The sequence below is a fragment of the Lissotriton helveticus genome, chromosome 3_1 (genome assembly GCF_964261635.1).
Source record: "Lissotriton helveticus chromosome 3_1, aLisHel1.1, whole genome shotgun sequence".
NCBI lineage: Eukaryota > Metazoa > Chordata > Amphibia > Caudata > Salamandridae > Lissotriton > Lissotriton helveticus.
This window is the reverse complement of record NC_136061.1, coordinates 1,868,377,081-1,868,391,388: the sequence shown is the minus strand read 5'-3', so window position 1 is coordinate 1,868,391,388 and position 14,308 is coordinate 1,868,377,081. Positions and strand designations below refer to the sequence as shown.

Here is a 14,308-nt window from a genome sequence, read left to right as displayed (position 1 = left end):
TCTTGCTGGGGGTGCCTGGGAGCTAGTGCTTGCTTTTCTCAGATCTTGCAAAACATAACTTACTTCTTCGCTCTCTTATATGTGCTCCCCTGGCTGTATGTATATTTCATGTGTGCTAATAACTTTTGTAATTCCATGTACAGTAATCACGTGGAATTACCCATAAATGAATTACATGAGAAGAGTAATTCTGGATTTAGCGTCATTTTCTCAGCTCAAAAACCCCCTTTTATTTCCAAATTGGATGCGAGGATGCATTTTATTCTAAGAAATTCCACTAAATGCAAGAGAACATGAATAGGGATCGCGACAGTCGCTCACACTCACTTAATGTGCACTTGAGGTAGGATTTTACCCCAACTTACTCCCGTAATTTAGCGCTGGTTTCTTAGTACAAAATATGCCCTTGTGTCCAAAATGGATGTGAGGATGCATTTTGTGCTAAGAAAATAATGCTGAATGAAACAGGCCATAAGCAGCTGTGCTAGCAGACGCTCGCCCTAAATGTGCTTTTGCGGTTGGCTTTCCCCCCCAAATTACTCTTTAGCACCAAAGAGTAATACAGAATTACAGAATTTAATCCAATTACTCCGGCATAATTGAAATTCCACCTAGGAGGAATATTTATTACTTTACATTTAAAATATTAGCAATGTAGTTCCCAGCTTTAAATACATTTTCACCGTTTGCACTTTATACGTACGTATGCCATCCTTTTAACTTGCTGTTTTTTATCTTTGCTATTTTTAGTTTAGATGTTGGTCAGGTGGTGTTTTTTCTGTCTATTTAATATAGAAAGTTTGCTTTAGTTATACATTTAAAACAATAGTTAGCTTTAGGGATATTTGATTGTTAATTTGATTTTAAGACTTAGGAGTTTTGAGTTACTGAACATTTAGTTGCACTTACTTACATTTTCAGTCTGTTTGTCGACTTTGTTGTTTTGGAAGTTGTGTTTTTGGAGGCCAGGACAATGTTCTTGTTTTGTAATCTTGCAATGGTACCTAAAGTTTGTAGATATAATGAAGAAGATTTAATTTATTGATTTATTTTAAGTTAAGCGTTAGCCAAATGGTTTAATTTTTAGTTCATGTGTTTATTTTACTTACTTTTTTTATCTAGATGTGCATTATCTGCAGGGTAGCACCAGCAATTCAATGTAGAGTCTTCAAGAGTGTCAGTTTCTTCTCTGTGTATCTTTTTTTCCGCTATGTTTAGGTGATTTTTTAACTCCTTTTTTATAGTGTTTATTTAACTAGTTTGAATTCTATTGATTACTTTGTTTTTTGTTTAATTTTATTGGTTAATTTGTGTTTAGTATGAATTATTTTGCAGTTTGTTCCTCATTATGTGAACGCCAAATTAGGTTTATGTTTAACTGTAAGATATATGTTGTGTACTGAGGTTATCTATTGTAACAGTATAAACATTTATATATTTGGAGTTAGTATTTTGTGTATACATGCTAGTTTTAAATGTTATATGTTTTTACAGATTTAATTAGTTAAATGTATTCCATATTTAGCTAAGTTAGCAATTTAGTAAGTGTGAGTTTACATATATTATTTAATATTTTATGCTTATCGGGTTATTTGAATATTTTAAAATCTTTAATTTGCATGTGGTTAATTGTTGTGTTGTTAAGGGAATTATCACTTTAAAATTAATTTATTTATATTTTTTACATGTATTTGAGCAATATTATTTTAGTTGGTGTTGTTTTTTGTATTTTAGTAATTTTATGTATATTTAATGGAGGTAATGGCTTTCTTTTGATATTCAATATTATGGTGCCGCTAATAATTTTTAACATTGGTCTCCTAATTGCAGGGCGGTTTCAACCCTATCTCCCATGGCCAGTTGTGCAAACCAAGCTGGCAGCGACCTTGGATCACACTATGTGGGTCTGTTTTAAGTTGAGGCCATAGTTTCTTTACCACCTGTTAGTAGGGGTGGGGTACAATTGATGATTAGGACCAATATGAGTGGAGGTTGGGAGGGGAAGTTTTATTGTTTCAGAACTCCATTATTCCTGCAATGTTGCTGAATCTAAATAGTTGATCCAACCAATGTCACACAGCAATGTGGACCCTGCCCAGCCCTGCATACAGTAACAAGGTGCCAATGTAGAACACTGAAGAGTACAGTTGTCAGACTAATGAAATGGAACTTGAGAGGCCTGAACAACTACAAAAATATGTGCCAGGCCCTTAGATACTGCTCTGTTGCAAGGAACCAAACTTTTCCCTGAGACAAAGGCCACCCACTCTGTTTCTCAAACACATACGAGAGGTTTGGACTGATGCTCATAATTAATATATTGCCAACTCTCTTACTCTGAGATGGATGTGTTCCTGGTTATTAAGTTGAACTTTTATATCTGAAGTTTGAATATCTGACTTAGCATCATTGCATATCCAGTTTCTTCTTTTTTTAAATTGATAAAGAAAACCACAGTTACCTTGTCTCAAGAATCCTATCTTCACGGTTTGTGTACCTTTGAGTTGAATTCAGGATCTGTGACAGATAATATGTTTCCTTGTTGTTGTGTAGTTTCCCCTCATCAGTAGGAACTGCAAGTTTGTGGACAACATAAACTTTGGGATAGAGCCCGACTGATTCCACGCACTCCCACAGGATATGTTGTTCCTTCGACCATCTAGCTCACAGTGCTTCCATAAGCCCCTCTAACCTAAACAGGGAGAGAACATTTCTGGCAACCACTGAGCATAACAACCCGGTTTCCTCAGGAACCATGGTGACAGATCTAGAACTTTTCACTCATACACTCGTGCTCTCTTTTGCTTGAGGATATATACAAAGAATACATGGAGGAACGTTTTCCATATTTGTTGAAACAAAGGGATTCTTGTATAATGTATATGTGCGGCAATGACCAATAGACAGAATTAGATGAAAGTTGTAATAAGTGTCAGGACAGTGAACAGAAAACAATATTACACCATTGTGCTGAAACAATGTATATATGCAACCATATAAAATAATATAACATTGCAGCGTACTCCTAATATGCAGACCCTAACCGATGTGTATAGGGTTTATATGTATGTTTTGCGAAGTATCACCTTACTGGATGATTCAACCCCATTACCTGGAGGTTAAGTATGGAGGACCCTATCTTGATCACAAGCTGGACACCCCTCACGGAGATGCTAGTCAGCTGCTGGGCAGGAGCTTCATTTGGTAGAGACCTCTCACACTCCGCAGAAGTGCCTTCTTGGAGTATACCAGGCAAAATATATTTATTTATAGAAGAAGGCATCCTTATGATCAGGCTGCCATTATTTGTATGTTACAGATAGCTGTGTCAGCATATGGATGTAAAGAACATACACATTTGCACAATGTACGTGTAGGCCTTGTACATAATGCCAAGACAATATGATAGTGTTCTTGCAAAGTTGATTAGTGAAAGCAAGGTCAGTATTTCTAGGAAACTGAACCAAAGTGTCCCTAATTCAAATGAGTGTCAAATGTCAATGTGAAAAATGAAGGCAATTTTAGGAAAGATACATGCTCATGTAAAAATGGCAACGTTCCCTAATAGGCCTAACTGGGAAACATGACACTGTATGGTAAATGAAAACCATGACTTTGTACTGGTCAGAGTTGATGGCCATACAACTCCAGTTAATCAACCAATTTCAATGCTGTCGAAAAAAATATTTTAAAAAAGTATGATACAGCATCAGCAGAAACTTGTTGCAATACACTTTGGGCATACTAACAAGGGTGGCGATAGGCAATTGTCGCCGGTTTAGCGGCCGTTTTCGGCCGCTAAGCGGCGATAATTCTATCGCTCTATTAGGAAGCTGTCGCTAACTGATGTTAGCGACAGCTTTTAGGCGATAGCGAGCGGTTTGGGGCCCGCTTTGCATGTCACCGATATTTATCGCTAATGACATGCAAAGTCGGCATACCCAACCTGTTAGCGACTGAAAGCAGTCGCTAACGTCGCTATCGCCTATTAGCAAGGCAGGCGTAGCAATGGAAATATTCCAGCTATCGCCAAAAACCAACGCCTGCTCAGACCAGTTCTTAGCCATGTTATCCAATGGGAGGTGGATAACATGGCTAAGAGAATTTCGTCGCTAATGCGTGAATATCGTTGTTGGTAATATGCCCCTTTATTTTTTATCCATCCGGAGATAGATATCAGCAGGTAGTCAGGTAGCACATATAATTGGAATCTCCTAATTGTAGTGTTCCATAAGGATTAAAATTGCTCCCTGTTTCCTAAGACATAGGAGAGGTCTCATTTTGTACCAATTTTCTAGGGTGCCCTAACTTAGGCGACCTGTATTATGTGAGGGAGAAGAAGCATGACCTAATAGCCATGTTTCATTGAGCAGCTAACAGTTATCTGCCCTAGTAGTTTTCATCTGTGGCCATGGTGCTGGAGAAGGAGGCTGCCTTGAAATGAATCATGCCTGTCGGCAAGATGGCTCTCTTGAAGTATATTAATATATGTGTCTCGTCTTGTACTGTGCTTAGGTGCCCTTGATGGATAGTTGTGGCAAGGTGCGATTTGAAGACTAATCTATGTGCAGAAGTGGCTGTAGATAGGCAGTGACAGTTAGCACACCAAGTTGAGTCACAGATCAGAAAAAGGTATATAACTGAGCCTTCCTGTGTGATGGCATCAGAGGCCTTTTCTGGATATAAAGTGTGGAATGTTTTTTTCTGATGGAGTGATTTGATGAGGGCTGTTTCCACCACTGTCAGAACTCTGATGGAGCCTATTTGATGAGTGGGGACCATTAAAATGACCATACCCTCCACTGAGTGAGGTCATGCCTTATGTCCTTTTACCTTGCCTGGAGTCCCGCTGATCATTCTCTTCACTTACACCTGCTGGGACAAGGACATTACTATGCTCTTTGTTCTTTTGCCCTGTCTGCAGTACCCAGTGGGCAGGTCTGTAACTACTCTTATAGACGTGTTATACTTCTACTCCAAAAAATTCTCCCACAATATTCTTCCATGCCCACTGCAGAATTGAACCCTTGCTCTCTTTAATAGTGGATGAGTCAGGAAATTAGATATCTCTGGCAGCAGTCATGTATACAATTCAAGACCATTTTTTTAAGAAGTGTTAACTATCACCCACATTTTTTGTTTCAGGCTGCTACCCCAAATGTCCAGATGAAAAGAGCTACCTAGAGGAAACTACCAAGCAGTGTGTTGAGAAGTGTGGCTGTTATGACCAAGATAAGAATTACTATGCTATTGGGGAGAAGGTGATTTCCTGCAACAAATGCCTTAAATGGTGAGTTGGGAGAAGCAGTGGCCACTTATAAAGCTGCTTCAAAACTTTCTTGGGCAACCCTGTTGCAACATTACACCAATCTAGTAATGTATTTATTTACTACTCAAATTCATATATTTTGATTTCTTACCTACATCCTAAGCCTCTGAACTAAAGGGCATTAAAAAAAAACCAGGGAATTAATTTATTAGAAAATATATATTCAGTCTACTTTATAATGTAGCAGCTTACTGGTACTGTCTGTGTAAGTAGGTATAGACAGGAGCTTCCCGGTCACCACATTCTCAGATAGTGACTCTCTCAGTGAAAGGTACAGGCAGCCGGCTCTTGGATGGCCTTAAGCTCTACCCTTTCACTACTAGGCCTCCCCCCAAGCCTTTTTTTAGCTATTTGGGGTAGTTCACACTTAGGCCCCTGTAACCTTTTGTTCACATAAGATATCCATGCCAAATCTGCATCCTTTTCTTCCAACATCCTGAGGATTTCAAAGGTACCCAGGGTTTGTGGATTCCCCTGGAGGGGACCAGATATTAGCCAAAATGCAGCAACATTTTGGTTTTTGGGGAAAAGTGCTTTTTTCAGTGCAAAGGGTATCAACAAAGGGTTTGTGGTGCTGCAATCACCATCTTCCCAGCTTTTAGGAACAGACAAACTTTTGTCAGAAAACCAAAATGTTCTACACCGGTTTGGCATTTTACAGGGGACAAAGCCTATTTTTACTATTTTTTGTCATTTCAGCCATTTTCAGTTAGTGGTAGAAATGGGTATGAAAGCAATAATGGAGCCTGAAAAATATGCATTTCAGAAAAGTAGACAAAAATCAGAATTTTTGTAGATCCTGCAAGGTTTTCCTATAGAAACTAATAGTTGAATTAAAAAAAATATTGAAATCGAGTTGAAAAAAAAAAGCCATTTGTGCCAAGTTTTTCACCTGTAACTTCCTCTAACTAGGCCAGATCTTTAGAAGCAATATACCATTAAGTCCGCTGGACCCTTCTGGTTGTGGTGATATATGGCACTTGTAGGTTCACTAAGAACTTGAGGTACCCAAAGCCGTTAACTGAGCTGCGACTTGTAATGGGTTTTCATTGTGTACCAGGTTTATAGCAATTCATTTGGTGAAAAATAGATATCAAGGACACCTATGTATTTAAAAAATGTGAACAAAATAGTGTTTAGAAGCAGTAGGTATTTACACATTTCCGAAATTGTGGGTACCCATACAAGCATGTGAATTATAAGACATTTTTCAAAATGACTTCTTTTTTACTCATTGTCTTACATTTAGAAGGCAGAAATGCATAGAAAATTAATAGATAATAACATGTGTTCTAAAATTCTGTGTTCCTCTAAGCCCCCCGTTACAAATGGTACCTCACTTGTGTGTGTATGCCTAGTGTCTGCGACAGGAAATGGAGCTAGATGCAACATGGACATATCACATTTTTCTAATGAAAATTGACCCTTTTTTCTTAGTGTGCCTAGCTGTGGATTTTGGACCGAATCTCAGCCGGCACATGTGGAAACCTAGCAAATCTGTACATTCTTGAAAGCTAGACAGACTGGGAAATCCAGGATGGGGTGACTTGTATGGCTCTCACCAGGTTCTGTTACCCAGAGTCCCTTGCAAATCGCAAACTTTGTAAAGAAAAACACATTTTCCTCACATTTCTGTGGAAAGTTCTGGAATATGCAGGGAGCAATAAAATTCCACCCACCCAGTATTTCCCCAAGTCTCTTGATAAAAATGGTATCTGATTTCTGTGGGTAGGCCTAGTGCTTGTGACAGGAAACTGCCCAAAACGCAACATGCGTACATCACATTTTTAGGTCTCGCACCAAGCATTGCAGTGCGCAGCATTGCTCGTGCAGCGGAGACATTTAGTAGCTGAAAAACAGGGTTTCAGCACTGATCTAGGAATCGCACACGCTCGTGCGTGTGCTTTTCCTTTTGTGCCCTGCTATTGGCCTTTGCATGTGTGTTTTTAGCAAGAGAGCATGTAATAGGCCAAAGGGTGGCACATTGCTCCGCCCATGGCCTATTGGTGTCCATTACTTGCACCAAAGGCCATGTGGTTTCAATTATCGTGCCCAGACACGGGTGCGATAATTGAAACCACATGTTTTGCTGTGGTGCGCGCGCACCACTCGCAGGCATGTTTTGTTTTTTACACTAGCGATCGCTTTCACAATCGCTTTCACTGCTGCTATTTATGCTTAGCTAAGCAGAATTTCAAGTACCATCAAGGGACATAAGTGGCTAATACCGAAATGCCTCATTACCAATTTAAATAGGCTACATGTCACAGGGTTTACCATGTCCCTGCCAGTCACAGTGAGCTTTCAGCGCCCCCCACCCTCTTGTTTCACATGGCACAGTCCAGTCCACAGCTGGCTAATGGCGTGGCCCTTAATAGAGTGTATATGGAGGTACTAATCAGGGGCTGATGTTCTCATTAACACAACACAGGGAGCTGCCCTCCTCTGACCAAATGAGCCTCGAATGATGGCAATCCAGGCAACAGCCAGACTGTCCTCCTGCAACCCCTTTTCTCTGGTTGTCAAGACAACCTGGCACCTCCCCCGTACACACGAGTGTGTACATTGCATATAGAACGAGCATTCTACAGGGCTCGTCCAGTGTAGAGAAAAAAATAAGATCACAGGATCACACTTCGGGTAGTTAGTTGTCATGGATATTTCTCACTGTGTGTTTTCTCCACAGCACAGGAATGCTGCGCAGAAATACAGGGATGACTCAGTGGGTTGCTGCACCTGCTGCAGAAGTCTATGCTAGCTACAAATCAGATTCATATACATGGGCGAGGCAGCCTTCGTCGGCGAATAAAGTGAGCGGCCCTGGGTTAGGGTCAGTGGTAGTGAAAACACTCGGAAGCAGCAAGCGCTACGTCAAAATGCACTATTGTTATGAGGATGAGGGGGGTCAAACAAAGATTATGAAATAAATGAGACAATACTGATTTTAAGTGCCATGTCTTCGTCACTCCGTAGGCACTGCGTAACTACACCGCGAGTTGTTGGGCCCCAGGCAGTGCCATCAGTGGAATCCAGTGATGGCATTGGAGGGTCTCTCACTCTGGCAACAACCAGCCGAATTTATGGGCCATGGGCATCAAAAATCTATGTTCCTGTTTCATTTACCGGTTTCTACTCTCCGATCGTACGCAGGACTGTTTCCTAGAAGGGCCAGTTTGGCTTTTCATCCTCCTGAAGTCTATAAATAAAGAAGCATTGGTGACAGCACCACACGGCCCCATGACGCGTGCCCCCCTGTGCCGGTGCTGAATTTATATTCGGCAACAGGTATTATTGTTGTAATTAATAAAGAAGTGCTCCAGCGCCTCGTTGAGGGAGTAAAGCACTATATAAATGTACCAATGATACAATTATATCATCATTATCATTCTTAGCTGCTTGCGCCTTTTAGGTCATAACAAGGGCAGGGTTCCGCTTGTGTGCACAAGACTTTATACATTTGCTTTGTCTTGTGTCATTTACAAAGCGCCTTGTACCCTTTATGAGGCCCGAAGCGCGCTAGAGTAGAGGAATAAGGGTGTGGTAATCAGATGACTCAAATCATCAAAGCACTGTTTACCAGTTCCACCTTTTCATTTGAAAAGTCAGTGCATTCTGGGAATTGTAGTCCTTTTTTTAATTGCACCACCCACTCGTGCGATCTCTTATTAAATGAAAGGCCAGGGCTGTGGACGCGGTGCCACGGGGTGGTAGCCCTCGGTAGGAGACTGCTCCACTTGTTGCACTTGGCTGGTATCCTCTGGGCTTGCTATGTGGCCTGTGTGGGAAGAGTTTGATGTCATGGATGAAGCTTGTTGTGGTACCTTGTCACATACAACTTGTCGTTGTGCTAGGCCCATGGAAGCAGTAAAGGATGGAGTTGTGTTTTGTGTACACTCACCATCTGTGCTGAGAATACCAGATGCCCCCCTCTCAACAGGGACACCAAGGTCCCGCCCACATCTTCCTTTGGGAGTCATTGTTTTCAGGTGTGTTTCTCCAGTGGGCTTTGCTTAAAGGCGCCAAGACTACAACTCCCAGAATGCATTGAGTGATAAAAGGCAATCCAGGAGAAGAAAAAATGCCGGTAATTTTAGTCCTTGCATGTGCAGCCAGCCTCTAAAGCGCATTCGCTGGACTTTTAAGAGCTAGTGTTCTTAGTCCTCGGAGGTAGAACGTGGGTTTATACATAATATGGTCTGTTTGGCAAGAGTTCTGGGGTCATGGGTGAGGGGAGGGGGATGTCTTGTTTTACATGGAGGAGGATTAAAAAAAGAAAAAAACAGTCTGAATAAGGCAAATATCATTCCATCCTGTTTTAACGACACTGTGCCAGCGCTGACGCATATCTTGGTTGCCTCCAGTTCACCTCAGCGTGTCTGCTCGAAACAGCATCGTCATGAGTTCACATGAGTAAACATCCCCGAGGCTGGGCTCCAGAAGCAGGCCAAAGACATGTGACCTCATTTTTTAACACCAAAGGTCGAAGTGAGCAGGAACTAATGAAGGCCGCGCTCCACTACATTCATTTTACAGATGAAAGAGTTATCTGCTAACTTCTACAGCAATTTTCTTCAATCAAATTTCTTTTTAGTGTACAAGTGTACTTTTTACTGTTTCGTACACATAATGTGTGCTCTCCATCAGTACAGCCTTAATAACTGTAAGATGTATTTCTAGGTTGTAATATCCTTTCCACTCTCGCATGGCTCCAGCAGTGTTTTAGGAACTGTAGGTAATTATTTTGCAGACAGTATTATATCTAAAATTTACGTCCACGTTTTGCCTTCATCAGAAATCCTAATATAGTAGGGTTATTCTGTTTTTGTGTGCAGTAATACATGTCCTCAAATGTTTCTACAATACAACTCCTACACGATATTTCGCCCTGTTTAGAGCACTTCAGAAGAGTGTGGAAGTGCCACTTTGGAAACATTCCAACAAAACATTCAGGTGAAAGTTATTCTTTTAATAGCTCTTCCTAGCTCTCCTGTCTCCCACAGCAGAATGAACTTTGTAATTTTTATCATACAGTTTATCTGCTCCATCACAATTTTACTACTGTGTGAAGTGGCCAAAAACTCAAACAATCATGTGGATCTGTACTTCGGTTTAATGATACATGGTGAGCTCACAATATAGGGTACAAAGGGCCCAGAAGCTGGTCTTCAATGTAAGCCCCTTTAAATGTCAAACAGCATACACCGCAATACAGAACATTACAGCATCCTATGAACTGAGAAAGTGAACACGCTTCATCAGTTCAGAGCAACAGAGACAAAGTAAAGTTGCCACTATTCATGGAATGAAATGATAATACTACAAACAATAACCCAATTAAGAGAATACAAAAAATGGCAATAGTTACATCTAGTAAATGTGTATCAACAACATAATATTACCAGGACAACATTTTCTGCAAAATATATATCATATTACAACCGATTGTACTACTGTTATACATATTTAGTAGAGAATTCTCCATGCTCAGTGGAGCCTTAGGGAATTTCAGCAAGGTGCTTGGAGGAGCTCAATTTAAGGCCTACAGAAGCTTGTTGAGAGCATGTTGAGTGGCCACTGACACACTGCACTACTGATGTACTGAGACATATGTAAGCTGTATCTGTTTAGACCACGCTCTATTGCGGGTTGGTGTTCTGAGACTAAAACAACTGCGTAAATAAGTGACCACGTTGCAAAAAAGTAGGTTCCCGGAGCATGGACTGATAAAGCTGAAATGTGCGAACATACTTCTCAGGAAGCTCTGCACGACTGGCCCAGAGTTACTGTAACAAGAACATCTACGGAGCTCTAACAAACACACCAATAAGGGTCCTGCACCCTCTGTCTGCCGTTTAGAAATCCCTCCTTATTGACAGGTGTTCACTCCAACGGGGTATAGACCCTTGGTTCCCCCATAATGCCTAGTTCAAAGAAGCGTGGGAGTGTCTCCCCTTTTGTTAGTAAAGCTGACTCCAATCCATATGTTTGTTATTCCTACTTCCACAAGAGTGTTATTGTTCATCAGCTTCATAGCAATGGAATCAGAACATTAACTTAAACAGATCAAACATTGCATTTTAATGATAATAGAGATGGCCCCATGTTAAAGACAGACCCTACTTTCTTCTTATCTGATTGATATAGCCTTGAGAAACCCCCGTCCTATCAGCCCTAGGGTGTGAAACACGTGTTGGCTGTCCTTCAAATATACTGTATAATGTATTGTCACATGAAAAAAGGACAAATATAATGAAGTAATTTTGGAGCAACACATATATGGATTGGAGCAACCTTCACTAACAAAAGGGGAGACACACATACAGAGCTCTAACAGTTTCACCATAAACATTATATCCAACACTACCATAAGTAATATATGCACCATAATCTTGACACACATACACACACGTACTACAGTAACATCACTCTAGCTGGCCCCAAAATGCAGGAGCAATGCAGTTTTACTAAAGTGTGCTGCTGAAACAAAACCAGACTAGTGCAAAACCTATTCCCAGTAGGCTTGGGCCTGCTCACACACACAGTTGCAAATGATGAGGCCCTCAAGCTGCACCTCATCTCAAAAACAAGAGGTGCAACTCTAGGCCGGCCATTTCTGAATCTCTGCAACCAATATGTTGTACCATCGATGTGCTTTGTGGAGTTATCATCTTACTATGGTTTCCGCCCTTACAGGGCGCCATCTTGTGGTAGTGGGGGTTAGAAATGCTACAAATCAGCAGTCCACACATACATTGGTGGACACCCAACGATGGAACGCTACTGCAAGCTCTTTATTGCGCTCACTGAGTCCTGAATTTCTGGAATCTTCCTGATTCTGAAACTCATCCACATTGTCAATAGCACCAAAGAAGCCCAGGCTAAGAGACTTGGCTCTCAGAAGAAATGCTGACACTTTCGGGGCGCTGGGCTCTAAAAGGGGCAATTGAGAACTGTGAGTTGAGTCACTTCAATTCAATTCCTTCTTTTGTGGTCTACATTAATACTTTTCTTTATCAGGTAGCGTGTTAATTTTAGCACTCTGTCAAGTAAACAGCAGCCCAGTGCTGCTGTTCAAAGTGGGGCCGCATATTGACGTCAGTAGGGCTAAAAGTGACCCCGGGCATACTTTGAGAATCCAAGTTCTATAACACGCATTCTCACAAAATGCATAGCTGAGTCCACATGGAGTATAGACTGTTTTCTTTATTTCCTGGCGATTGATTGGCTAAGAAGAGCTAACACTATTTGTGTGGCAGCCATCTTGTTCTTAATTTGTGTGTAGGGATGACCAATGAATCTCACTAGAAGACCTGTACGCATATGCCAGACATCATATAGTGTATTCTTCTAGCAGTCGGGTAAAGTGCTTAGTGCAGGCTGTGGGTCACCCGGGCCCCAAGTGTATGTATATCTGTACTGGAGTCTCGGAGTGCTCGGGAGTTAGCAGTCTGTTCACGCCTCTCTGAGTACACGTCTGTCTGAAGTCAAGGTCTGTGTGTGCCCCATCTCTGTGAAGTCAAGGTGTGCGTGTGCCCCTGTCTCTATGTGAAGCTGAGGTCTGCGTGTGTCCCTGTCTATTTGAAGTGGAGGTCTGCGTGTGTTCCTGTCTCTATGTGAAGTGGAAGTCTGCGTAAAATGTAAATGTAAATGTAAATTGATACTTGTATAGCGCACTACTCACCCGCAAGGGTTTCAAGGCGCTTGTACGAATACCGCTGTGGAACCCATCCTGGCTTTCCCTGTGAGGTGTCCACTCCTGGGCACCCCCAAGGTGGAGGCCAGGCATCCTTAGCGTTGTGGGGACCGTTGTGGAGATTAAGCAAGCTATTGCCCAGAGTTGCAGAATGGGACTCCATGATTGGAATAGGCACAGAGGCGAGAATTATCAGGTCCGTGGAATTTTTTAGCCCAAGACCCGCCGTGGCGGGGAATTAAACCCTGGTCCCGGGCTAGACCTCTGCATCAGGGTCTGCCGCTCTAACCATTGAACCACACTTCTCCAAGTGCACCTTTCCTGATTAATCTTGCACTTCTCTGCGTAGCGTGGGCTTGAAACCTAGTCATGTTAACTTGGGATGGTAGGGGTTCGCCTCCAGGTGTCTTGACAAATTCAGTCTGTGGGCAAGTATTCACGACCAGGCTCAACTCAAATATCTGAAGCTGAGGCCCAAGGCACCATGGTTTCTCACAGTGGCCCATAAGGTGTGAAGACTACATGCACATTCAATCCTTAGCCTCTCTGCAGAGCGATGCTCGTATATGTGCTAGTGTTAATTGTGTGATGGAGGTACACAGCTGTAAAAATCTGGGAGCAGCATAGGGAACGTCAATGCAGTGGGGGAGTTGTATGCGTGGGGGCAGGGCTTTAAGTGGGCCGGGTCTCACCGGTGCTGAGCACTGGGAGTAACTTTATTCTATTAGCATTACAAATACATTATATTTATTTTGCTTAACAAAACTCACATTGACACAAGCCATTAACATTTACAAAGCCAATAGCTTGCACTCATATAAATGCAATTAATAACTTTTCCATTTACAAATTTTAACACTATTTGCATTTTACATTACAAACATTTTAATACATTTTTACAAAACATAAACAATATAAAAAACAATGTTATTTTCAAATCCATTTACTCAAAACAACGTCACTGCGAGACCTATTGCATTGTAAATGCTTGTTCCAGTGGAGATTGACACATGGGCATATTTTTCAAGTGAAAACAAACCCTTTTTTTGCAATGTGCTAGCTATGGATTTTGGACCCTGGCTCAGCCGGCACCATGGGAAATGTAGCAAAACTGTAAATTTTTTAAAACCAGACATCCAGTGGAATCCAGGAGGTGGCTCTCACTAGGTTCTGTTACCCAGAATCCCTTGCAAACCTCAAACTCTGTCAAAAACACATTTTCCTCACTTTTCTGTGATAGAAAGTTCAGGAATCTGCAGGGAGCCACAAATTTCCACCCACCCAGC

General features: G+C 41.5%; 1 protein-coding gene across 1 annotated transcript in view; it reads left to right on the top strand.

Annotated features, from left to right (window-relative positions):
• LOC144825191 (mucin-2-like) overlaps nt 1–14,308 on the top strand; it is a 1,014,272-nt gene that overhangs the window by 572,388 nt on the left and 427,576 nt on the right. Inside the window, exon 27 of the mRNA XM_078684042.1 lies at nt 5,146–5,290. Within this exon, the coding sequence (XP_078540168.1) occupies nt 5,146–5,290 (145 nt within the window). The remainder of the gene's footprint in view (nt 1–5,145; nt 5,291–14,308) is intronic.